The sequence below is a fragment of the Eleutherodactylus coqui genome, chromosome 12 (assembly GCF_035609145.1).
Source record: "Eleutherodactylus coqui strain aEleCoq1 chromosome 12, aEleCoq1.hap1, whole genome shotgun sequence".
NCBI lineage: Eukaryota > Metazoa > Chordata > Amphibia > Anura > Eleutherodactylidae > Eleutherodactylus > Eleutherodactylus coqui.
This window is the reverse complement of record NC_089848.1, coordinates 119,926,689-119,954,313: the sequence shown is the minus strand read 5'-3', so window position 1 is coordinate 119,954,313 and position 27,625 is coordinate 119,926,689. Positions and strand designations below refer to the sequence as shown.

The window sequence follows — 27,625 nt, the reverse complement described above, 5'->3', positions numbered from 1 at the left end:
CCCCCCCCCCCCGAGTTGTCTAAACCCACATTAACCTGAAAGAGGTCAAAAAAGAAAAGCCTTAGGCCCCTTTTACATGGGCCAATAAATCGTTCAGATTCCTGCATCCATCCAGTCAGTTTCTGCATGCGCAAAACTTAATGACGGATCGGTTTGTGTAAACAGGCAGTCGTTCATCAATGAATGACGGCCCCTTCTCTGTAAATGGATGCTGTGATCCCCGGTCCGCTCCTCCATTTACTCAGATGATCGCTCCTGAGCAATCATTGCTAGGAAGACCTGTAAGGTATCTGACAGGTCATCCCATGTAAAAGGGCCCTTAAGCGAGCTAATGTACTTTTTTTGCTGTACAAAATAGTGCAGTCAATGACTATCCTATACATAACCATCCAGTAAATATAATATACTGCACACAGGAGCCTATAAAGAAAGGTTCTTTAAAACAATCATGTGATAAAAGGTGCATCATAAGAAAGTGCTTACAGCTTCCAGATCGGCATATTTCTGAAGGCAGCATTCACAGTATCCTCGCCTTTTCTGCTCCTTACACTTAGTGTGAGAAACGTTTCCTTCATCTTGTCCATGCCAAGTCTTATTCAAGCTAGGAAAAAAAAATAAATAAATGGGGCACCGTTAATTGTAGCTCATAATAAGATTTTAAATAGCAGTCATCCAGCATTAAAAAAAAGCCCCAAACAAGTCCAAAGGATGTATTGAGTCTCAGCCCTGGTCACTACAATGGAGACTCTGCTGTAAAGCAAAAAAATACTGTGTCCCACTGAAGGCCAAAATACAGTCAGGGAGTTAATTTTTCCTGGCTTTGGGGTAAGATAATTTGGTACTTACCGTAAAAGCTCTTGTCTACTGGGGGACTAAGCAGAGACAGTGGGTATAGCTACTGCCATTAGGAGGCGACACTAAGCAGAAAAAGTGTTAGCTCCTCCTGCTACCTATACCCCCCTGCAGGCACTAAGCTGATCAGTTTGTATGCAAGCAGTAGGAGCAGCCAAGCAGGATACGAAAAAAACAAACAAAACAAAAAAAACCCAAACAGAATGACAAAAGTTTTACAACTGCAACTTGGAGTCGGACCATGTGCAACTGCAAAAAAAAAAACACAAAAACCAAAACAAAACATAAGTGAAATACAGTAATAAAACACAGGTGGGTGCTGTGGCCCCCAATGAATGAGATGAAAGATTTTACGGCAAGTCCAAAATCATCTTTGCTTGTCCGTATAAGTGGGGAACACAGCAGAGACCGTGGGACGTTCCAGCGCAGTTCCTCAGGGGTGGGAAGTCAAGGACGCATGCGGTCAGTTTATAGCAGTCTGTAAAACTCTTTGACAGAGAGGCACACAATGTCCTTATTGAGGTGGAATGCAGATACCACCGTAGGTGGTAAAGAGGGAAGTGGACAGAGGACCACCTTATCTTGGTGAAAAAAAAACAAAAAAACACAGTGAAAGGCTGCTTTGTCGACAGTACCACGAGCTCGGAAACCTGACGGATGCAGCAGACTACCAGGAAGGCCACCTTCCAAGTTAACAACCACGCTGGCACCTTCCTCAGCAGCTCAAATGGATGAGATTGTAACGCATCCAACACAAGACTCAGGTTCCACAATGTCACTAGAGAAGGGTATGGAGGGGCAGAATGTGCGCCTTGTAGGACAGCGTGGATATTTGCCCCTTGAGGGAACTAAGGCTCAAGCCCATATCAAGCTCATCTTGAAGAAAGGACAGGAAGGGAACAAAGTAAAACGCATGGGGTGAAAACTACGTTGTTTGCACCATAGAAACAAACTCTTCCAGACTCAATGGTAAACCCTCGACGAGGATGGGTGTCCATCATGATTTGAATGACAGGTTCTGTAAACCTCGCGTCTCAATACTGCAGCTTTAACAGCTATGTCGCAACGCGTTGCCTAGTTACAGGATGCTTATTGAGCATTGGTTTAGAAACGCTCGCAACTTGCTCTCGTGCATGCGCGGTTCATTAGCGAGGATGTAGTGATTTACTCGCGCATGTGCAGTAAACCAGGGACGCCGTCTGAGATCTGTAGACTTTCTGCATGGAGCACATCTGTAGTCCATATCTTTTAGTTACTTGTAGGTTTTTCTATGTATATTGATTACAGCTGTTTGACTGTGGATGTCATTGGTGAAGGGCGTATTGTTTTGTTATACACACTATGTATGTTGCGGGTGAGGCACGATGCTTGACAAAGACCTACACAAAGGTCAAAACATCGCATTCATCTGTGATGGAGGGATAAGAGTCTGAAAACTTCTTTTGCATCAATATATGTGCCACAGGTCTCGTTTTGCCGACGTGGTGGGCGTCTGGTCAGACAGCTGAAAGGTGGCCCTCACAGCGGCTGTCAGGCTGCCCACTATAGAGGAAGGTTTAGAATCTTCATCCAGATTCGAGTCCAAGGGGACTTGGACAATTCTTCCTGAGTGACTATTGTTTCTGGAAGATGGATGTGAGTGCGTCCCGGGAATTGCTGGCCGGGAAGACGATGCCAGCGATGGCAGGGTTCATACAGGTTTTTAAAAATCTTTTTCCAGTGACAAAATCTTGACTGTCAATGACACCGGGGGATCTCCAATATACGGGGGGGATCTCACATACACGCAATCTTTTAAAAGGTTGTTTTTTTTATTGCTTTATATAGAAAAATAAGAGACATCCCAAGTCAAGCCGTTGCCAGTTAAATTTTTTTTTTTTTATAAAAAGCTCCCCAGCCGTGAGGCCGGCCGAGAACAAACCTCAATGGACTTTAAAAGCTGAAGTATTTTTTGTATCTTTAAGACCGAGTCTTCAGATTGTGCGTTTTTAGTTATGTTGATCCAAAACAATCTTTATTCCTTTGGTCTATTACTGGATTGTAATGGCATAAAGGGCTCATGGACGTAATGCAGAGAGCTGAAACCACATTGACCTGTATTTTTCTCTCATGTGAAAGAATAAAAAGTGTAATAAAGTCGGAGGCCTTAATACCAGACTGAACCCCAACAACTCACCTCTGCTTAGTTTCTGTCGGTTTCGGAGCAGTATCCGGTTTCTTATCCACAGGACGGCATAACTTAGAGAGGGAGGACTGGAAGGATTTGAACAAGGGTGACACCAGGTAAAGTGGTCTGTAATGGCTGAAAAAGATATAAATATATAGAACAAACAATTATAGATTTGGGGGGGGGGGGGGGGGGAGAGAAACTCATTAAGAACTCCATACGGCTGGGTTTCTGGTCAGGGCAATCCCCGTCAGTGCGGCCACTCTATTATCACAGGAAGGGGAAAAGTCTATGATTTAGGGATTTCTGTTCTAAAACTACAACCAGATTAGGCTACCAAGCCCAAATTTGATATTTAATCTCAACCATGATAGGAAGGCTCAAACCCCAATGGGTCGCACTTTTATTTTGGAGCTCGTTATGCCAAATGTGGACTCAGACTGTACAATTTTATCAGTCTGCATAGTCCCCCACTTGGGGTGCGCGATTTGTTTTTTTCTGGTATGCGAGTGCAGCTTAACTCTCATAACCTCACATCCAGGGTATACAGACTTGTGTATTGGTTACAGAGTTGAAGATATTGTAATATGTTTTCTCAATTCAAGGAATGCAATAAACAGGTACTGAAAATATGGTGAGAATGCCAGATATTATACAGTCCAAGGCTGAATGCACACAGGCGGAAATTTCGCAGCGGAATTTCCCACCGAATTTCCGCCCCTGCCCACTGCCATAGGATTGCATAAGATGATGCAATCCTATGTAGACAGCCCTGATTTGACCCATTTCTGTGCGAGCCTCACGCAAAAACGTCACTTGGCTAGTGAATCACAAATAGAAAAGAATAAAAATAAAAATAAAGGGAGGAAAAGAAAGTTAACATGGGGGTTTAAACCACTGAGTCGTCAAGAATCCACATCATCGTTCAGAAAGGTCTAGATGACGTGTACTTGGTCACTAGAATAGTATGTTATGGTGTAGCCCTGGAATCTCTAAGCACTCAATCCATGGTTGCCAGATTTTCTGGAAGTTGGTCATAGTGTCCGTTCACATGAATCCTTTCATACAACTCATTGAGGATATTCTATTAAGCACCTTTGAGAAGGAGAGAGTAGGCGATATCCATATAGAGGCAATGTGGATTCTTGTAGCCATACATACATATTGAATCAGTTTGTGAGCTTCATATCGAAATCAGAGGGCGGACCCCCAGCAGGAACACTGTAGGGGATTTAGGAACCGGACCCACAAACATTTGGTTGAGAAGGTTGTGGACCTGTGACCATAGCCTTTTGACCTCTGGGCACGGCCTACATGTATGAAGCATATCCCCCCTTCTTGGCATCCCCGAAAGCATAAGGGGGTGGAGGATGGGTAGAGATTGTGCCATCTCTGTGGAACGAAGTATGTCCTATGTAAGATTTTAATTGACGTTTCCATAAGGGAAACTTGATTGCTGCCTTTGGAGATCATGGAGCAAGAATGCTGCCATCTGTCAGTGGTCATCTCAAGCTGCGGGTCCGCTTCCTATCTCCTCAACCTTCTCCCAAGACAGCAGTTGGCTAAGCGTATTGCATATATAAGAAGGCATTCCTCTCTGGGAAGGGTTCCTGGCACAGACAGCTTCATGTGGGTATAAGTGGCATGGAGGCGGGAGCTATGGTATAAAGTGGAATATTTGATTAATTCTCAGATATTCCAGGGTAGGTGGTTAAAATGTGGCTAAAACTGCTGTATAGTGCAAAGTTTTGCTTTATTATAAAAAAGTCGTAGGGTGGTTATATGTCCACCTTCTAAAAAGGAACCAAGACTTGGCTTGGTGGAAATTGCGGTTTGGGGAGTATTGGCAGCATGGAGGAGATCCTTGAGGACAAGTTATACTTAAACTGGGCGCCTCTCCATAGCAAGAGGGAGTGATATGAGAGTGGACTCATAGGTTGTAGCCCTGTAGACCAAGTCAGATATGCTATGTTGTGTGGATAAATGCGATTTTTCTCTCTATCCATCCATAGACGGCCATTCGGGTCATAAGACCCCACTACCCATTGGGCTGTTCAGGCCACCTTATAATATTTGACTATATGGGGCACTGACAGACCTGATGTTTAATCCTCGCTCTTTTGTGGGCCCATATAAATCTAAATATGTTGCGCTGAAAGTTGCGTAAAGTAGATAAGGGAACGGGTATTGGCAGACATCTGAAAAGATACAATATCCGTGGCAAAGGGGTCATTTTTATTGCATTAATTCTACCTATCCCATTTAAGCAGTTCAGACGATAACCTGTTAGTTAGATCTGGGTAGCTCCACTTATAGAGGGACTGTATTGAAGTAATTAGACTAATGCCTAGATTTGAGATATAATGAATTTTATGTTAAAACTGAAAATTAGTGTTGATCAATTTTAAGGATTGTGGGGGATAAAAAAAAAGATATTTCAGATTTATCAACGTTCACTCGAAGGCCCGAGAGCTCGGACCAGGGGTCTAGTGTGGACATTACGTTTGGCAGGGAAGTTAAGGGTTGGGAAAGAGTCCGTAACAGATTGTCTGCAAATGGGCTTATTTTATAGTCTTTATTCCTCATCCAAATGCCTTTTATATTGGGGTTAACCCTTTGCAATCCAATTTTGGATTCACAGTTTCCTAGAGGTCTTTCTCTTTCTGTCATTATACAATGGCGCCATCTGCTGGCTAGAGCCAGTACTGTGGTACTGGACATGCTGGAGAGGCCCCCGATAACAGAGCAGCCAGTAATCTACAGTAAGAATACCCTGCCGGACGTGTTCCAGCATCAAAGCTGTACAGCCTTCAATCAGAATGTCTTTAGACGTCAGACAGTGGATTGGAAAGGGTTAATACGGATTGCCTCTGCCAGTGGTTCAATGGCCAGAGCAAATAAGGCTGGGGAGAGAGGGCATCCCTGTCTGGTGCCCCTACTCATTTGTATGGAGGCAGCTGTAAGTACTTTTGACAGCAGAAAGCATCACCAAGGCTTGCAACATTACACGTTCCTGTAATCAGCGGCACACTACAGTACAGAAGGCACCTCCACAGACAAGCTTCAGAAAGTACTGCGATAGTCGCACAGTACGACACGAGGGAACATACCAGCTGCTGTCTTCCACCTTGATAAATGGACTCTTCAGTTTCTGTGCTGCAAATAAACCAATTCGGTCAGTAAAGTATTTGGTCATTTTCCTCTACAATTTTTCATTTTTAAATAGCAAAAATAAGTTACCAACCTTTCACTTTCCGTCGCGCCGGCCGTTTCGCCTGAAATACCGAACAATGTCAATTTTAATGAACAGGGTTTTTCTTTTAGAAATCATGCCATCATAAACATTTTTATGGAAGGTGAACTGTATATTGACGGCTTATATTCCACTATATACACACACACACACACAGGGTGCTAGGATCTGATATACTGTTACATTTAATGGAGGTTTCCACTATATTGTAGGCATGAAGTGAATTAGAACAGAGTCTGCAATACCATCCTAGCTCACGGCAACATGGACAGAGTTGTACGCTTCCAGCTCTGCACACCAACATAGTGGTCCAGTGAAAAGCCAGTTGCTTAATGGGGTAATAGGGGGCCAAGGGGCCGGACAGCACCCACCACATAGCCATTGATGGCCTACCCTCAGGATAGGTCAGTGATCTCCAAAGCAGGACAGCCCCTTTATTAAGAGAACAGTGATAACTTTTCCAGTGCCAATAAAGCCAATAAAAATGAGGCACTTACTACAGGCTTCATAGAAACATCCAGTTGCTCCGTTTGCTTCACTTGTTGCAGCGATCTCTTCTTTTGATCTATGTAGATTTTTGCCTCTGAAAAACAAGATCTTGTTGATTCAAAAGTCAAAACGCCGATGGGATTGTCTTAGAGAAGAAACACTAAATCGGTTCTGCTGGCAAAAGCGGCTCGAAGTGGAATGACTGGGTGGATAATCTCAACCATTACCAGAGTAGTTGGTCAGTGTGAACAGGAGATAATACAGAATAGTTGTATAGTTTAGAAGGCTTTTCCCATCTTGGTAATCATAACTGAAACACTACATTCTTGAAATGGATTTGTATCCATCCCATCATTGTATTCGCTGTGTCTCCCATGTCAGCGACAACCATCACCAAAGCCCAGCAATGATGGGTGTGATTGCAGAGATGCGCCTCTATCTAGATGGCTTATCAGGGGCACACATTGCCTGACCACCACAGCCGTCAGCGCCCGGCTACACCAGGGTCGAAGCGGAAGTCTCTGTTCCGACTTATGTAGTGGCGGGGGAAAGCAATAGGGGCCGAGCTTCGTGATGGCGAGCGCTGCCAGGATAACGCCAACATTGCATGAGCCATTGTTTTGAGAATACAACTAGTAAAGACATGTGAGGCTAAAATACGCCTCATAAGCCCGGCTAATAGTCACTAGTGAGTTTTGAAGCTTTCCAGGCATTTCACAATGATCAGTTCATGTATACATAGCAGCTCTAACCCCTACAAGTGTGTATACAGCCACTCTTCAGTCATTATACCAGAATGCATCTTCCTCACCATCCAAGTGTAGAATACGAACTCCCCAGTTCAGTGCATTGGCCAATATGCTGGTTTTTGAAAAAAATTCCTGTTAAGAAAAACAGGTTATATTATTGTTAATTCATGACGATGTGTTTTAGGTGGACGGAATGGATGACAGATTATATTTACAGAAGTGAAGCCATGAATTCTCTCATCGAAACCAGAATCCACATGGATTTTAGAATTTTCCTCAAAAAGGCCCTGAACTTTAAAGGGGTTGTCCCGCGAAAGCAAGTGGGGTTAAGTACTTCTGTATGGCCATATTAATGCACTTTGTAATGTACATCGTGCATTAATTATGAGCCATACAGAAGTTATTCACTTACCTTCCCTGCGGGCCGTCCCCGTCTCCATGGTGCCATCTAATTTCAGCATCTAATCGCCCGATTAGACGCGCTTGCGCAGTACGGTCTTCTCCCTGGTGAATGGGGCCACTCGTGCCGGAGAGCTGCTCCTTGTAGCTCCACCCTGTCACGTGTGCCGATTCCAGCCAATCAGGAGGCTGGAATCAGCAATGGAGGGCACAGAGCCCACGGTGCACCATGGGAGAAGACCCCGGCGGCCATCTTACTAAGGTAAGTAAGAAGTCGCAGGAGCGCGGGGATTCGGGTAAGTACTGGACGTTTTTTTTTTTTACCCCTGCATCGGGTTTGTCTCGCGCCGAACGGGGGAAGGGGGGGGGGGGGGGTTTGGCTATTGAAGAAAAGAAAAAACAACCCGTTTTGGCGCGGGACAACCCCTTTAAGACACTTTGTATTAATATGAAAACAGCAAAAGTTCAAATCAATTTTACTTAAACATCTTTATGCTGAAAAATCAGCGCTCTAGTGCCAGCCACTCAGACAGCGCTGCAGACAAAAAAGGTACCTAGCTGCCACTTCAATGGAAACTGGGAGCCAAAATGAGTTTTTAAATAACCAAGTCTACTACAAATACTATTATGTTACTGTAACTTACATGTACACATTTAGGAGCGTTCCCGCAGTATAATATACCAAACTCACCCAAAACTCTTCCCCGTAATCATCTACAGTTCCGAATTAAAAGGGACATGTCATCAACTTTTAGTCCTATCAGCTAAACTTATGGGCTGAAAGTAGGAGGCCTGCGGAATCAGGGGATGCAAGTTTTATACTCAACTTCCCCCGGTGTCAGCCCTAGAAGCAGCTACTGCAGTGCAATGAGCGGTGCTGAAAAGTAGTCCGCCGATAAAATTAGAACGAATGGACTACTAAGCAGCGCCACTGCAGCACAGACACCGGGGAGACAACACATACATCCCCGAACTCAGTAGGTCAGCTCCTTTCAGACCATCAAAACAGCCTACAGGGCTAAAAGTAGATGACACATTCCCTTTAACCCCTTAATGACACATCCCCTTTCTTAAAAAAACTTGTGACTCCCTTATTTATCCATCAACATTGCTGTATGAGGGTTGTTTTTTACGGGTTGAGTTGTATTTTTTAATGGCGATATTTAATTTACTGAAAAAAAAATAAAAAAAAAAAAAATTGTAAATTGAGTAAAATTAAAAAAAAAACAAAAAAACACCCACAGACATTCCGCCATCTTTCGGAGCGTCTTGTTTCTACGGCGCATAAACTGAAACAAAAACGACCTGATAACTTTATTCTCTGGGTCGGTACGATTACTGCGATATCAAACTTATAGTTTTTTTTGCTGTGCTACGTTTATTCTTTTTCAAAGACATTTAATTTTTCTGCCGCCATTTTCTGCGTGCGAGAACTTATTTTTCTGTTGACATAGTTGCTCCAGGGCTCATTTTTTGCAAGATGTCCTGTAGTTAAGTTGGTACCATTTCGGTCTACAAACAACTCTTTGATCGCTTTTTATTGCATTTTTTCTGGGAGACAAGGTGACTGAAAAAGTGCATTTCTGCTTTTCCTCCTCCCCCCAACCCCTGCCCTCCCTTCAGACGACGTTCACTGTGCGGGGTAACTAATGCGCTAGTTTGATAGATCGGACTTTTACAGACACGGTGATACCAAATATGTATTTTTGTTTTATGGCTTAGATTTTTTTATGATCGATATGGCAAAAGGGGGTAAGGGGGGGGGGGGCGATATTTTTGTTTTATTTATAAAAAACTATTGCTCTTTTACTTTTATTTTAGCCCACCTGGAGGACCACAACTAGCGATGCTTTGATCACTCCTGTAGTATGATGTATTGCCACAGCATTACATCATACTGCAATCTGACAAGCAGTCCATCAAGCCACCCCACGAGAATGGCTGCTAAGGCAGCCCTGGGGCCTTTTAGAGGGACCCCGGCTGCCATGAGAGCTGTACGGCTCCCTGCGATCTCGGAATTGACAGCGGCACTTAAAGGGTTAATAGCCGCGATCAGCCGCGCGGCCGATTGCAGCTGAAGCTGCGCTGTATGAAGACAGGTCGCCCCACGATCTCTCTTTATACGTAGGCTGCGGATGCAAGCCGTCAAAAGGCATATTGGTGGTTGTTAGGGGGTTAAGTTGCCCTACCCCCAGCATAATACAGGAACACCATGCCACAACCTAGCATGGACACTTAAACAGATTATTCCAAAAGGTTATCTGAAAATGCAGGTTCTTTAAGAGACGCACATTAAAAATAAGCCACCGACTCACCTGTTCTTTTATCACTTTTTTAAGTAATGATTTCCCTCTGCTGACATCTTCCTGTGAAAAGAGGTGCAAATAAAAAAAAAAATAGGGAACAAAGAAAGTATTTGAGAGAAGACCCATCATCTACACAAAACTGATGTTGGGGATATCAAACAAAGACAATGAAACTTCAGTGAAAGGGATTCAGAGGAGTTCTCCAGGACTAAATTATTTTATTGGGGATGTATCCTCAGGATAGGTCATCAATAGGCAGCGCTAGGGTGACCGCCGCTATCACTTCAGTCCATACCAGGCACTGCGCTGTACACTGCATAGCAGCTGTATCTGGTATTGCAGCTCATGTGATGCCACTGGCCTAAGAGGCTGTGGGAATCACCGGAGCATCACAGCCTCTTCAATCATCTGACCAGCAGGGATCCGAAGTGACAGACCCCTGCCCATCAATTATTGATGTCCTAAAGATAGGTCATCAGTAATGCAATCCCAGAAAACCTTTAAGACGTGGCTGTTTTCCTCAAGAATCATCACCTCTGGTCCATGGGCTGCATCTAGCATTTCAGCTCTGACCCCATTAGAAGGGAATATGGCTGAGGCACCATTCTTCTACCAGATAAGTGCCATTGCTGTAGAAAAAGTGCAATTTAGTTTTCTTCAACCTCAAACAAATCCTTTAACTTGGATAGTATATGAGCTGCAAAAGGGTTAATGCTGCAATAATTGTGTCTCGTAGATATTCTTGGCACGTGGTTAGTCACCTAGGCAAATCCAAAGATCTTACCTTTTCTGGTTTCTTACTGGAGCCGCCATTCTTGACATCCCCTTTGTGACCACTCGGTCTAGTGGAGCCACTCCCTGAGGCAGGCTCGGGGCTTGGCATTGAGCAGGGGTACTTCAGTGACTTTGTGCACTTTGCTTCCTTTTTACTGGTGATTAGACAACTTATTTCTTTACTAAGAAATCCTTCCACAGTCTGAAAGAAAAACAAAACCATTTAGCTTAAGGAACAGCAGAGTTCTGCAATTCAGAGCTTGGCAAATTCAAGAGAGACCGCCTGCCTACTTTTAGAAAAGGATAAAATAGGTCAGCAGTTCCGGTAGAAATCAATCGGTGTCCGTTAAACCACGGCTGCAACATACAATAGAAGCAGAAAACTAAAAACAGAAACAGCACGCAAAATACATTTACTATCAGAGGTCTACATACCTATAATCAATACTCCAACCACATTACATAATGCACGGTTCTTGGTATATAGTTTGAACATGGGCCCCATCTACCAACGTCCACGTGACCGCGCTCCTGGTGTCCGCACTGAAAGCTTCCGCTCAAGGCATTGACTGTTGTGCCAAATCGTCCGCCTGTTCTAATTTCTACCTACTTAGCAGCGCTGCACAATACAGTGAACAGCAGCTTTCAACTCTGACACCGGAGGGGTTAAGCGGAAGACAAACATAACACTTCCATCCCCAGACCCCGCTCACAGGGCTGAAAGGGACAGATTCCCTTTAACCCTTTCCGACCACAGGACGTAACTGTACATCCTGGCAGGGAGGTTCTTAGCGCAACAGGGCATACAGTTACACCCTGGGGATAGAACGAGATCATAAGAGATCCCATGCTATCCGATAGCTGCCATTTGCCTGCAACAGCAGGGAGGAGGGGGGGGGGGGGTGTTAAACCCTTTCCTGCTGCGATCTACATGAGAAAGGGTCACAGAGGGAGTGCACTTCCTCTGCGATGTCAGACTCACGATATAATCGCAGAGAGCCCAACAGGTTACCATCACAACAGGATGCCAGATACCGGCGTCCTGTATTGCCAGTGATCACTAACAAGCAATAAGGCATTGCTCTATCATAGCGATCAGATCTAGTATGGTGCAAGTCCCCCACAGGGACATAAAATGTGTTTAAAAAAAAAAAAATAGCTACCCACTTTTTGTGCTTTAATTTTAGCATAAAAAAAAAAAAAATTTAAATCCCACATTTGTTATCATTGCATCCATAACGACACGTACAATAAGTTGAACAGACTTTATCCTAAATGGCAAAAGCGTAAAAAAAAAAAAAATAAAAAAAATAGAAGTGATCAAAAAAAGCTGTATGCACCACAAAAATGGTACCAATAAAAACTACAGCTAGTTTCGAAAAAAAAAAACAAGTCCGGAACATTTTATTACCCATGTTGTTGCCCAAACTAATTCTTATGCCCAGAATTTCATCCGGGGACCCCCCCCATCCTCTTGGCCCTGCTGTATTAAATGGTATCCTTGAGTTTCCGGTAAAGTACAGATGTGAGGTAAGCCACCGCTGCATCAGATGAATGGGGTCCTCTGAAGTGGCAGCTCTTGGGCATCTTCTCAGGGGTACAGGGGGTTCAAACTCGCTTGATGAGGATAATGCCAGAAGAGTGGGGTCATCCTCACTAATCGAGTGACTCAGATGCAGTTATTGCACAAACCTCCTGCGGGACATACTATAGATACATACATTTATTTTGCACCCAAAAAAGAATTGGGTGGGTCAGGAACACAGCAGGGGCAATTCTCTCCAACCACCGATATCACACTGTAAATCGTGCACGCTCGAGCTTCTGCACTGATTGGTCAGTCAATGTCAACTGACCAATCACAGCAACTGCTAGGGCAGAACCATTGTGATTGGTTCCCTAGCAGCAAGTAGTGACTACAGCATCACAACGACACTTTAAAACACAGGATGCAAAGTTTTGTCCTATTGCGCCAAATACCACGCACCCATGACAAACTTACATCCTGTGGTGTTAAGGGGGTTCAACAAAAAAGAAGTCATTTTAATAGAACTGCTCCATCACCATGCCCCCCCTCCCCCCCAGCTGTATACATGGGTCATTCCGTGTCAGTTCAACCAACGCTCCCGGTCGACCATCTCAGATTTCAATGAAACTTTGCACAAAGATAGACCCTGACCCTAAACTAAGATAGCCAGAATATTAGGCTTCAAAGTGCTTTGGTTCACGAGCTACAGGTCTTAATCTAGGGGGTTGTCATGTGATTACAGCGCGCAACCTGAAAAAAGTGGCGATTGCAATCCATTGCCAAGCCAGTTCCAATGACTCTAGAGCAATGAAACTTCACACACTAGGAGAACTTTTGGTGCTGAATCCAGCTAAGCTCCTCAGACTGCCCCTCTTATCATTCTGCCCCTCTTATCATCATTCTGCCCCTCTTATCATCATTCTGCCCCTCTTATCATCATTCTGCCCCTCTTATCATCATTCTGCCCCTCTTATCATCATTCTGCCCCTCTTATCATCATTCTGCCCCTCTTATCATCATTCTGCCACCATTGCATGTCAAAGTAGCTGAAAAATTCTATCACGCAAAATAAAACTCCTATTTTAAGCAGTAATAACTCCTAATCAATGCGATCCAACTCAGCTCTGAATGTATCAATGTGTACTCCATAGAAATGTTTCTCATTATTCACATTATAGACCCAAAAGGATGCAGAGCTCTTAAGATACAATGAGTCAAAAATGGCAAAAAACACTTTTTTGCTCATTTTTCCCTTTTTCAAAGGCGAAAATCGGAATGTACTCCATTTTTATTTTTTTTCATTTTTGTTCTATTTGGAAGAGAATTTTTTGCTCTACAAGATTCAATGTTTTTCATTTTGTTCCCAGACCTTCTAGATGGGAAAATATCAATGCCTGTGAAGGTCCTATGCACTCGCGGAGGTCAAATAATAAAATAAGTGTAAGTTTTGCATGGATGTATAATTAGTTTAGAAATCATGAGAAGGTAAATTATTTTTGGAATGAGACAACTTTTTGTGCTCAAGAAACTTATGTGATCAAAAATTTCATGGCGAGTTCAGGTGAGTCACAAGCTTTGGCCTAAGATGGTCAGAATATCATTGAGTGTTGCATAATGATTGTGGTATATTACAGTGATCACTGGGCTTATTTAGCACTCTATCCATATTGGATACTAAGATTATCTAAGGCCAGCATTTGTGTAATAAATAACTAGTTATGTGATCAAAAATTGCATGGCGAATTCAGAACTAGTTATTTATTACACAAATGCTGGCCTTAGATAATCTTAGTATCCAATATGGATAGAGTGCTAAATAAGCCCAGTGATCACTGTAATATACCACAATCATTATGCAACACTCAATGATATTCGGACCATCTTAGGCCAAAGCTTGTGACTCACCTGAACTCGCCATGCAATTTTTGATCACATAAGTTTCTTGAGCACAAAAAGTTGTCTCATTCCAAAAATAATTTACCTTCTCATGATTTCTAAACTAATTATACATCCATGCAAAACTTACACTTATTTTATTATTTGACCTCCGCGAGTGCATAGGACCTTCACAGGCATTGATATTTTCCCATCTAGAAGGTCTGGGAACAAAATGAAAAACATCGAATCTTGTAGAGCAAAAACTTCTCTTCCAAATAGAACAAAAATAAAAAAAAAAAAAAAATGGAGTACATTCCGATTTTCGCCTTTGAAAAAGGGAAAAATGAGCAAAAAAGTGTTTTTTGCCATTTTTGACTCATTGTATCTTAAGAGCTCTGCATCCTTTTGGGTCTATAATGGGAATAATGAGAAACATTTCTATGGAGTACACATTGATACATTCAGAGCTGAGTTGGATCGCATTGATTAGGAGTTACTACTGCTTAAAATATGAGTTTTATTTTTCAGCTACTTTGACATGCAATGGTGGCAGAATGATGATAAGAGGGGCAGAATGATGATAAGAGGGGCAGAATGATGATAAGAGGGGCAGAATGATGATAAGAGGGGCAGAATGATGATAAGAGGGGCAGGCTGAGGAGCTTAGCTGGATTCAGCACCAAAAGTTCTCCTAGTGTGTGAAGTTTCATTGCTCTAGAGTCATTGGAACTGGCTTGGCAATGGATTGAAATCGCCCCTTTTTTCAGGTTGCGCGCTGTAATCACATGACAACCCCCTAGATTAAGACCTGTAGGCTGTAATCACATGACAACCCCCTAGATTAAGACCTGTAGCTCGTGAACCAAAGCACTTTGAAGCCTAATATTCTGGCTATCTTAGTTTAGGGTCAGGGTCTATCTTTGTGCAAAGTTTCATTGAAATCTGAGATGGTCGACCGGGAGCGTTGGTTGAACTGACACGGAATGACCCACATGTAAAATCCCCCATCACCTCCCAGCTGTATACTATCCCATGGTGCAGAACCAGTCAGTCCGCTTGTTTCTGCATGAAGTGCAGTCCGTTATGCACCGCAGTACACGACAAGGAGGTGATTAAGCGCATTCGGCGGTTTTCATCCAAGAGTTATGTTTGATGTAAAGACACATACCGTATACACCTGATATTATTATGTACTGGAGAAAGGTTCACTTCTTTCCCTACAAGGCAGCCTATAAGCTCAGCACAGGAACACCTTATATAAATGCATATTCAGGTACAATAATGTAACACTCACCCCTCCCAATTCCTTTATGTCTTTTTCCAGTTTTTCGGCTACCAGTCGCGAGGCAATATCCAGGTAAAACACTCTGCCAGCGAGAGGCTTGTGAGCCGCCGCTTTGTCCGGAAGCTTTATTGCAGTCGGCTGGGCTGGTTTCATCTTGACTCCCCTCCCTTGTGTTCCTCCCTCTGCAAAACATAGAAGGAAGCAGGTTATCAAATCATCCTTGATTCATGGGAAACAGAAAGGGATTGTCTTATGGTGCGTCTACAAGGGGCGAGCTGAGCGGAAAAACGAGATTTTATAAGAACTTACTGTTAAATCTGTCTCGTCTTGTTCATTGGGGGACACAGCTCTGACCTTGGGTATAGCTGCTGCCACTAGGAGGCGACACTAAGCGTAAAAAGTGTTAACTCCTTCCACCAGCTATACCCCCCCTGCAGCATCGTGCTAGCTCAGTTTGTATGCAAGCAGTAGGATATAACAATAGATAATAAATAACCATACTCACGACTAACTCACTCCAACACCGAGGCGACTGCACCGAGGACCCTCCAACTAAGGAGTATACAGTCCTATACCAGACTGGGTGGGTGCGGTGTCCCCCAATGAACAAGACGAGAAAGATTTTACGGTAAGTTCTTACAAAATCTAGTTTTCTCATCTATCATTGGGGGACACAGCTCTGACCTTGGGACGTTCTAGAGCAGTACCCAAGGGGGCGGGAAAATATAAGAAACCGCATGTGTAAGAAAGCAAATCCGCTCCTTAACGGCAAACAACGTTAACGGATGCCTAGGCATCCAGAATACTCAGACGAGCATAAAGGGGCCCAAGTAACCGCCCCATCCATCCTCCGGAGAAACAAAAACTCCTGATAAGGGTCTTCCGACGAGGCACCCGCCATCCGAGTACTATGAGCCGTACCCGGCCTGAGAATTTAACTGCCTGGCACTGTAACCTTGTACTGCCGCCAAGCAGAGCCAGTGCAAGGAGTCCCCTCAGATTTGCCGATATTACCAGCAGCGCGACTGAAGAACGCTACCTGAGAGATGTACTCCTGCGTAGTCAAACCGCGCCCACTTGCCCCCGGAGCGTTCCTCGGACGAGTCACTACAGAGAAAGGTGCCCACCTGATACTTCATTGAAGTGGATCCTGGTACCAGGGAAGCGAGAGAATATACGACAGGTCAATAACAACCGTCTCCTGATGATAACCTTCAGTACAAAGTCGGCATCCCAAAACAACGCTGTGGAGCCATCGGCGTCGAAACTTCAGGGAGTTGCATGCCTTAAACATTCAACCTAGTTGTACGTCAGCTTCCATATAATTCCAGGTTACCACCATCACCTTCCCAGTCCCGCTGCGAGGAAGGAAGTGGAACGATTCCGAATGCCAATGAAGAAAAAAAATTGTGACCCATAACCGCTTCTGACTGCGTGTTGATCATCACTGAACAGAACTTGTGGCGGAAGGTTCTTGGTTACCTTTTGACCATCTTGAAGGGGGTCATCCTTGCCGCTGACTACCACCAGAACGTTGGGGACCCAGGACCCAAGGTCTGACTCTGGACCCAGGCCGCATAGCTGAAGTGCCGCCTGGGCCTAATGCTGCGTATCCGTACATCTCCATAAGATCCTTCAACCCCATAATCCTGTGTCAATGCCCAAGGCATGCACCCATTGCATGGAATCTTGGGCTTCTGATGAAGTTTAACCTTGGATGGGGACTGACGGGTTAGATAACTATGGTTGGCCCTGTACCAACCCATCGGTGCAACATGAACCACTAGGCACAAGAAGTTGGCAGCACAGTAAGGCCACACCGCTACGGGAATTCGCTGGTCCCTTTTAAGGTAACCTCAGTAGTAGAAAGGGGTCTGTGGCGAGAGCGCACACAGTATGCGGTTGTGGCCGGCCCGTCCACGTGTCATCCTGGACGTGGACACTGCCGTAGGCTGGCTGACGATACAGGGGAGCTAGTAGTCAGCCACATTCAACCCGGCCCGGAGCAGACGATAGGAGCCTCCCTGTATGAGTACTCCTTGTGTATGGAAGGTGCTACGGGACTCCGCACGCCCAGGTAATGCTGACAGTCAGCATGAACACGGTTGTCAGTAAGGCGAGATATCCTTTGCTGGATATATCTCGTGCTGTAGCGAGAGCGCACTTGGCATGTGGCTCTGACCGGCTCCGTCCGCGTCTCATCCTGGACACGGATGCTGCAGTACGCTGACTGCAGGAGGGGCAATAGGGGAGCTACCGAGGCAATCTCAACCCGGTCCGGAGCAGATATGACGGGCGATCCAGACACTCCCTTTCTATACGGGAGGTACTGCAGGAGTCAGCTCAGTATAGCTACGTATGTAGTGGGCTACGCACGCTGGTCAGCGGCGACAACTGCAATTAAATACACCCAGCGGAAAACATGCACAGGTCCGAAACCTGCAGCGGTGACGTACACAGGCCGCGACCGCACTGCAGAGGTCACGCAGCGACCGAAAACTGCAACCGCCTCATAATAGCCGTGCACTAGCGAGATCAATGGTCGCACAGCAACGCCCAGTACGTGCAGCAAGAGGTGCTGCGTCTCCCTGCAACTATACGTGGCCGCAATTCACATGACCGCTGCAGCACTAGAGAACACAGCGCAGGGAAGGGCATGCGAACCCCACCAAGCTGCAGCTTAGCAAAAACACGGGGGAAACCGCGGCCCAGTCTTCAGGGACGACCACACGCCATGCACTGAGGAGGACCGTGCGGCGAATACCCCCGTGCACGGACGCCCTAAGTCGGAGAATGAGGCAACATGCCTGGCTGGAAGCCCGCAACACCAGCTGCGCGGCCCCAGGAGGTCGCAGGCGCCATGACAGGAGCCGCAGCGGACCCCCAAATCCGCGGGCAGCACATCGGAGGAGCGAGTCAGCGAAGACGCGGGCGGCATAGTGGAGGCCGCAGGCAGCGCACAAACACCCGCGTCCACCACTGAGCACAGAAGCCGTGGGCGGTGCGCCAGAAACCGCACATCAAAGGCCGCAGGTGACTCCACCGGAGCCGCGGGCAGCCTACCAGAGGCGTGGACAGTGCATCAAGAGCAGCAGGCCCACCAGGAGCTGAGCACAAGAGGCCGCATAAGGCGCAACAAGGGCCGCCGACAGGTAATTGGAACAAAGGAGCCCCGCGGGCGGCACACAGGAGTCAAAACACCAAAAACACGGGCGGCAAGCCCCAAAAACAAAAGTCGCAGGCTGCACCAGGCGCGCGGCCTATACAAGAGCAGGCAACACACAAGCCGCAGGCGCCCCACCATGTTGCCAGCGGTAAAGCTGCAAGCAAAAAAGAGAAAAAAAAAGACACACCTGGAGACATCTAGCTATGGTCCGCACGGCGGCGTACTAACAATATAAAAATCACATACTTACCTCCTGCCTGAGGTAGGGTAGCTTCCCAGTTCCAGCAGAGCTTCTCCTCCGACCCCCACCCATTGCCTGCCTTTGGTGGGGCAGGGGATGCCGGACCATGAGAAAGGGGGGCTTTATGGCTGGCGGGTCACATCCAGGTTAGGGCCTGAATGTGCCTCCTTGTCTTCTAAGTTCTCCTCTGTTCGCCCTCCTCGGTGGGTTAACAGGAAGAGTCCGGCCTCCCCGTTATTCCCTGGTCTTTCGGAGGGAAAAAAAAAAAAAAAAACGCAGAAGAAAACGGGAATTTTTTCTTACCGATAATTCCCTTTCTTGAAGGCATCATGACAGCATACGCTGGAGGTTGCTCACCTGCTGACCTGAAGGGACAGGAAGAGGCAGAACATAAAAGGCACCTCCCCTCCACCAAACACCAGTGCGTTCCAAATAACCACAGTGACAGAATACTTAACCAGAAGGTGTGTTTTATTGGCACCACACACCTCAGACAAAGAAATCATAAGCATACACATTACCTCATGTGTTACAAGGGTAACCGTGTCGGTAGGGGGGGGGGGGGGGGAGCCCGTATGCTGTCATGATGCCTTTAAGAAAGGGAATTATCAGTAAGAAAAAATTCCTGTTTTCTCTCCGACATCATGACAGCATACACCTGGAGGAATACCAAATAAGTGGCATGGGCTTTTTTAGGGAGGGATTACTGCTTGAAGCACCTTCCTCCCGAAGGTTGCATCCTCACTAGATTTTAATGTCCAGCCTATAAGGTTTAATAAACGTATGACTAGAAGTCCACGTGGCTACGTTACAAATCTGTTCGATTGAGGCGTGCGCTCTTTCTGCCCAGGAAAATGCCACCGCCCAAGTAGAGTGGGCTTTCAAACCTTCTGGGGGAGGAATGCCCTTGGCCTTGTAAGCCTCCTGGATGGCTCTTCTGAGCCACCTGGCTTATTGAATCTCTAGAAGTGGCCTTCCCTTTGGCCTGCCCCTGAGACTGAACGAAAGTTAGTCAGTCTTTCTGCAACTTTCCGTTGCCTCAAGGTACACTAATGCAGCTCTTTTAACGTCAAGATTATGGAGCCTCTGCTCCTTTTCGTTTTTAAAATTTAGACAAAGGCTGGAATGACTATTGGCTGGAAGTCTGACAAGACTTTGGGTTGGAGGGAAGGGTCTAAGGAGAGTACGATCTCATCAGGGTGCATAGTCATATATGGGGCCCTTTGCGAAAGGGCCTGAATTTCACCCGCGCAAATAGCCGACATAACTGCCACAAGGTGGGCTACCTTGTACGTCAGCAAGGCGATGGATAGGTTTCTAATAGGTTCAAACGGGGGAAAAAAAAACAAACGCAGAAGGCCTGAAGGACTATAGTCAGATCCCTGGGGGGGGGGGGGGGGGGGGGGGGGGGGCGGGGCGCACCATCAGCTTTATGAATGGATGCAGTCTACTCGCTCTTCTAGGAAATTTCCTGATCCCCTTGTGCTCAGCAAGCGTGAGATCAAAGAATGCCCTCAAAGCCACTACTTGGGCTTTGAGGGAATCTGGACTCAACCCCATGATAGACGAGAAAGATGCCCGGCACTCGCCCCAGTGATGCCCGGCCTGTGCCGTTACACAGTAGCGAGTATTGCTGGCATCGCTCAAAGCCCTGTCGGCATGGAGGCAGAGCAGCCAGAGGACGTTCCTCCATTCACAGTAAGCAGACAATCATTCAGAAGCAAACAGCTTCTGGGCCAGGCTCACATGAACGGGTTGGATTCTGCATGTGGGAGGCCCGGTGACCCCAGTACGGCACTGACCTGTATTGTGGATGGCGGCGGAGGCTCGCAGGCAGTCATGCGCAGTACCGATTTGTCCTCTTCCTTGATTCTATTTCCCGCACCGTCACTCAGCGATGACACGCGAACCCGCTGCCCATATGCAATGTGAACTGCGTATGGGCTGCAAGTCAGACGCCTCCATTGACTTTAATGGAGGCCGACCGCGTGGATTCCGTGGTAAAATAGAGCATGCTGCGATTTTTCTTCCACTCACGGAATCCACGATTCATAACTGCGAGCGCCGGCATTTCACCGTAGATTGTCCCTTTGAACAGCAGAGTTAGCATTCGGTCGTGAGAGCAGCCTCACACTAAATTCACGCTCACTCGCTGCATGCGAGAAGAACGAAATCACTTATCACATCCACATGCGTTACTTCGCCCTGCGGATACAGATGCACCCCGTGGGCTTCTGGAGCTGCGGATTATATACATTGGGCCTTAATACCCGCTCCAATCCCCTAGAGCGATACAAGACTCAGATACTCACTGTTTCTTTGCATCTTGGATTCAACGCTGGCGGCATTTGCTTTGGGTGCGGCCGGTGGAGGAAGCTGAAGAACAGAAACGGGGTCATGTTATAGTAACACTTCAAAGAGTAAATAAGAAAAAGCAAAAACGCAGCAAGAACTGATGTACTAAACACAAGACCGGCTCCATCCATCGCACAGAGCGCGGCTACTGCTGGCCGCTCCCCATCGCACAGAGCGCGGCTACTGCTGGCCGCTCCCCATCGCACAGAGCGCGGCTACTGCTGGCCGCTCCCCATCGCACAGAGCGCGGCTACTGCTGGCCGCTCCCCATCGCACAGAGCGCGGCTACTGCTGGCCGCTCCCCATCGCACAGAGCGCGGCTACTGCTGGCCGCTCCCCATCGCACAGAGCGCGGCTACTGCTGGCCGCTCCCCATCGCACAGAGCGCGGCTACTGCTGGCCGCTCCCCATCGCACAGAGCGCGGCTACTGCTGGCCGCTCCCCATCGCACAGAGCGCGGCTACTGCTGGCCGCTCCCCATCGCACAGAGCGCGGCTACTGCTGGCCGCGCCCCATCGCACAGAGCGCGGCTACTGCTGGCCGCGCCCCATCGCACAGAGCGCGGCTACTGCTGGCCGCTCCCCATCGCACAGAGCGCGGCTACTGCTGGCCGCTCCCCATCGCACAGAGCGCGGCTACTGCTGGCCGCTCCCCATCGCACAGAGCGCGGCTACTGCTGGCCGCTCCCCATCGCACAGAGCGCGGCTACTGCTGGCCGCGCCCCATCGCACAGAGCGCGGCTACTGCTGGCCGCTCCCCATCGCACAGAGCGCGGCTACTGCTGGCCGCTCCCCATCGCACAGAGCGCGGCTACTGCTGGCCGCTCCCCATCGCACAGAGCGCGGCTACTGCTGGCCGCTCCCCATCGCACAGAGCGCGGCTACTGCTGGCCGCTCCCCATCGCACAGAGCGCGGCTACTGCTGGCCGCTCCCCATCGCACAGAGCGCGGCTACTGCTGGCCGCTCCCCATCGCACAGAGCGCGGCTACTGCTGGCCGCGCCCCATCGCACAGAGCGCGGCTACTGCTGGCCGCTCCCCATCGCACAGAGCGCGGCTACTGCTGGCCGCTCCCCATCGCACAGAGCGCGGCTACTGCTGGCCGCTCCCCATCGCACAGAGCGCGGCTACTGCTGGCCGCTCCCCATCGTTCTCTCGAGGGGCTCATTTTGGACATAAACACATCGAGATTCTGCGTGGTACAACATCTGAAAGCCAACAGTCTGTCCCGTATGACGACACATGTCCAGGGGATTCTACAGGGGGAGCGGGCCACACCAAAGGGACCCTACAGGGGCGCTAGAAAAAGTGAAAATACGTTTTTTCTGTTTTTTTTTTTTTTTTACAATTAGTAAAAAAAGTAATAAAAGTTTAAATCGCCCCTTTTGCCATTTCTATAATAAAAAAATGTAAATCATAAAACAAAAATATCGCTGTGTCCGTAAAAGTCCGATCTATCAAAGCAGCGCAAAATAAAGAACACCCGTCCCACAGAAAGAAATGCAATGAAAAGCGATCAAAACGTCGTATATATCCCAAAATGGTAGCAACGTAAACTACAGGATGAGCCTCGCACAACTACAAACGGTAAAAGTTATTACGCGCCGAAGATGGCGGCAGAAAATAATTTTAAAAAAAATTAAATGTCTTTTAAAAAAGAACAATAAAAAAAAGTAGAGCAAAAAGGACAAAAAACAAACAACTCTACAGGTTCGGTATGGCAGGAATCGCACCGACCCTCAGAATAACGTCATCAGGTCGCTTTTGTTGCAGTTTGTGCGCCGTAGAAACAAGACGCACGGTAAGATGGCGAAATGGTTTTTTTTTTCATTTTACTCCACTTATAATTTTTTAAAAGTTTTTCAGTACATGAAAACTACAACTCGTCCCACAAACGACGAGCCTTCATACAGCGACGCCGATGGATAAAGGAGTTACGATTTTTTTTTTTTTTTTTTTTAAACGGGGATGAAAAAAGGGCGGCGTCTGAAGGGGCTAAAAACAGCTCATGCTTGCGCCATTCATCTGGATTAACGCATGCTGGTGGGCGTCGGCCTCTCTGACATCACCGCCCGAACTTGGCGCAAGCCAAAAATGGAGCTGAAGGTCATTCAGCAAGTGGTGGGTTCTTGGAGGACCAAGGCAGAGGGCCCGGACCAGCCGCAGCCAGCGGGCCGTATGGAGACGACTTCTATATCACACAAGTAGGGGAACCCCGTGACTCTGGGGGCGCAGAAGAGGTGCGTTTATACCGTCACCAGTGGTTTTATATCACGCACCAATAATAAAATTTGTTTAAAGGGCAAGTCATCCCTCAGTAGGGTAAAACGTGCTGCTCCACGGCGAGACCCCCACTGACCTCAATAGTGGGGACTCCCATATCCCGCTGTGCCCGTCACTGCGGGGGTCTCTGTGAATGGAGTGCTGGTTGGCGCTCCATTCATTACAATGGGGTGATGGAAGTGGCCGGGTGCCACGCGGGTATCTCTGTGGACCCACTGAATGTGAACGGGGCTTGCAGGATGCAGATGTGAACAGACTGACGGGGGGGGGGGGGGGGGGGGGGGGGTTCCGACTATTCCGCTCACACCGCTGATTATCGCCCCTCCTATCCCAATTCAGTTGAGCGGGTGACGCTTCCTGCAGAGCCGCAGCCAATCAGTGATGAGCGCAGGAGCGCCCACATGCGATACGGTCAGATAGCGCCTGAGAACATGGTGTATATACACGCGAGCCGTTTATCCCATGGATTGATAGTCAAGTGTGAAACATTGCTGCGGGCGCCATTCTGATTCAGGCACTATAGTTTCCAGGAAAAAAAATAAAAAAACAAGCCACAGGCGCTTCTGACGCGAGGCGGACCGCCGGCGCGGACTAATGTGCGGTTCTGGTCCCGAAATAAGGAGAGGAAAGAAAAAACGACAGGGGGAAACGGTCGGGGTATTTTACACACAGCGACGGTCCGTGGAGACGTGAATGCGCCAACTTAGTAGTAGAAACACGTCCGTCATCACTCGGGGGGTTAATACCGCGTGGCGCGTGCAAAACCCGATCCTGCGGTGGTTTTCTGCACTTCACCCACCCCCCCTCCTCCTCCGACCTCGCGGTCCGTACGTGCGGTTTGCCGATTTTCACTCCCCAGACTCTGCGGCACCCATCCCCCACAAGGCCTTACGCTACATATTTACGCAGTGAGTGAGCCCACCGGTTTTGGTTCATTCACGGTTGCGTTTTTTATCCGCATATTGCGCGATCGCGTTATAAACGCTCACTCTACCTTCTGCACATTGGCGCACCGCAGGACCCCAATGAAATCCGTGCGTCTCCGCGGTGCGTGAATGCAGGCGACACATAAACCCCGCGGAGTCACGGCGTATTCGCACAAGGCGATGTGCAGATCTGTGCGGTATATTTGCACACATCACAGCGGACGCGATATACGGCGCCGTAAACACGACCGTGACGCAGATACACAGCAGAATCCGGCCTACAACACCGAGAACTCATCGGGACAGGCCTCCATTCACTGACAGCAAGCAGAGGAAGCAGATAGTAAGTGCAGCCCGGCGGCTCCGGAGACTCTGCATGCGTCACAATTAAAGGGGTCGCCGGCTGAGGCTCCTACGGCCGAGGTCACCACAGCCTCCAGCGCTACATCTCCTGGGAGGGCCGCTACACTCACCGGCCGCCCGTTCTGCCTCACCGCCAGGCGGCTCTCCGGTTTCCCGGTCGGTCCCGGCGGCTGCGCCAGCTCTCCTGCCTTCCGGTGACGCCGGGATTTGATTTCCACGACGATTTCCCGCCTCTTTACGAGGCTCCGCCCCCTCAGCCGGAGTAAATGTAGCGCCGTGACGACACGCGGCAGATTCCACACATCTTCGAGGGAAGGGCCGCCCCCACCCGAGGGAAAGGCCGCCCCCACCCGAGGGAAAGGCCGCCCCCACCCGAGGGAAGGGCCGCCCCACCCGAGGGAAAGGCCGCCCCCACCCGAGGGAAGGGCCGCCCCACCCGAGGGTAAATACCCCAATACTGCCACCCCCCACCCCCCCACCCGGGGGCAAATACCCCAATGCTGCCAGCACCCGCATACAGAGAGCTGCACACGTTAACCCCTTAAGGACGCCGTGCTTTTTTTTTTTTTTTTCTATTTTAGGGTTTTTCTCCCCACTTTTAGGTAACCCCTTATTTATCGGTCTGCGGGTCGTTTTTGCGTATTTTTGCCGTATTTTCCGCGCTTCTATCTAACGTACTGAAAACGTAAAAAGAATTCTAACGAGTAAAATGGAGAAAAACTAAACTCTGACCTCATTTTCTTGTTTGTACGGCGGACGCACCGCAGTGAAAACGGACGCCATAGCCGCCGCGCTCTACGGGTACGATTACTGCGATACCAAATTTACACCGTTAAAAAAAAAATCTTTGGGAAAGAATAAAGTTATTTCCTGCCGCCGTCTTTTGCTGCGAGCGTTACGGTTTTATCTTCCTGTCGCCGCGGTTGCGCCCGGCTCATCACTTGTCGGGACGTCCTGCCGTTTCTTTCGTCCCATTTTGGGGTCCAAATGGCTTTTTGATCACTTTTTATTACATTTCTTGGAGACGGGGTGATAAGAAGCTATTCTGATGTGTATTTTTTCGGACGCGGTTCCTCCGTTTCGTTCATTGGCGACTTCACGAAGGCAACGGCCGCGAATGTGTTTGTAGGTTTTTATTTATGAATTTGGAAAAAGATTTTATTGTTTAACTTTTATTTTTTTAATAATTATTAAAGCTTTTTCCTCATTTTCGCAGTTATTTGCGCCGGTTTGATCGCTGCTGCAGTATAGCGTAATACCTTGGTATTGCATTATACCGCCATCTGACAGGCAGTTTCATACGCAGAACGCTCACTTTTGCGTCACATTTGCGCAGGGAGCGCCCATAATGAACTAACTATGCCGTGAGAGCACGCAGCCAGATGGAACGTGCCGCAGTTTGTTTCTTGCGTCGCATCGCGGTCCCATGAGGGTAAACATCGCTCACGAGTATGGCGCCTTTCACATGAACGGGGTTCATATTTGTGTCAGATTTGTGCTTCTCAAAATGCACAAGTCTCGCGCAATTTTCTCGCCCGTCTTAAAACCGGCTGGAGGGGCGATTGTGTTTGAAAATGCCGCCTCAATAAAAATGATCGGATAAAAAAACAGCGGCCAATAAATCCGTGAACTAACATGAATATCGCGGCACAAAAACACGTGAAGGAAGCCCAAAGACCGCGGGATAGATTTATGAAGAAAAACATTTGTTGCCCATAGCAACCGACCCCAGCCGGGTGTGACGTCACAGCTGTTAATCAGCTGCTAGGAGTAACAAGCAGATTCACTGCAGATTCATCACTGTGACTGATCATGAAGACAGTCACGGCGAAACTGCTCCGCCGAATGCTGACCCACATGTCATCATCCCCAGCCAATAGGAATCAAAGCTTTGCGTCATGTGATTGTCAGGTCCGGCGGCATAGTAGCACTTTCTGCTTAGGTTAAGCAGCACTGCTGATTAGAGCCACCTGATTGGCTCTTCGGCACCACGTGACTACACAGCGTGCACGCGGATTGCCTTCAGCAGCCGTGTGCACTACACACTACACGTAAGCAGCACGGGTTTAGGGTTTAGGGTTAGGTTTAGGGTTAGGCTTAGGGTTAGGCTTAGGTGTAGGGTTAGTTTTACGGTTTAGGGTTAGGGTTAGGTTTAGGTAACCTAACCCTAAACCTAACCCCGTGTTGCTTAAAGGGGTTGTCCCGCGCCGAAACGGGTTTTTTTTTTTTTCAACCCCCCCCCCGTTCGGCGCGAGACAACCCCGATGCAGGGAGGTAAAGAAAGCTCACCGGAGCGCTTACCTGAATCCCCGCGCTCCGGTGACTTCTCTACTCACCGCTGAAGATGGCCTCTTCCTCCGTGGACCGCAGCTCTTCTGTGCGGTCCATTGCCGATTCCAGCCTCCTGATTGGCTGGAATCGGCACGTGACGGGGCGGAGCTACACGGAGCTACACGGAGCCCCATAGAAGACTGCAGAAGACCCGGACTGCGCAAGCGCGGCTAATTTGGCCATCGGAGGGCGAAAATTAGTCGGCACCATGGAGACGAGGACGCCAGCAACGGAACAGGTAAGTATAAAACTTTTTATAACTTCTGCATGGCTCATAATTAA

General features: G+C 47.8%; 1 protein-coding gene across 1 annotated transcript in view; it reads right to left on the bottom strand.

Annotated features, from left to right (window-relative positions):
- DBF4 (DBF4-CDC7 kinase regulatory subunit) overlaps positions 1 to 25,259 on the bottom strand; it is a 30,611-nt gene extending 5,352 nt beyond the window's left edge. The window contains exons 1-11 of the mRNA XM_066585779.1: positions 25,123 to 25,259; positions 21,400 to 21,463; positions 15,690 to 15,862; positions 11,000 to 11,191; positions 10,225 to 10,275; positions 7,573 to 7,642; positions 6,770 to 6,855; positions 6,264 to 6,294; positions 6,130 to 6,175; positions 3,029 to 3,154; positions 484 to 601 (exon numbers count right to left, since the gene is read on the bottom strand). Coding sequence (XP_066441876.1) covers positions 484 to 601; positions 3,029 to 3,154; positions 6,130 to 6,175; positions 6,264 to 6,294; positions 6,770 to 6,855; positions 7,573 to 7,642; positions 10,225 to 10,275; positions 11,000 to 11,191; positions 15,690 to 15,862; positions 21,400 to 21,412 — 906 coding nt within the window. The 5' untranslated portion in view covers positions 21,413 to 21,463; positions 25,123 to 25,259. The remainder of the gene's footprint in view (positions 1 to 483; positions 602 to 3,028; positions 3,155 to 6,129; positions 6,176 to 6,263; positions 6,295 to 6,769; positions 6,856 to 7,572; positions 7,643 to 10,224; positions 10,276 to 10,999; positions 11,192 to 15,689; positions 15,863 to 21,399; positions 21,464 to 25,122) is intronic.
- Positions 25,260 to 27,625: the final 2,366 nt, after the last annotated feature.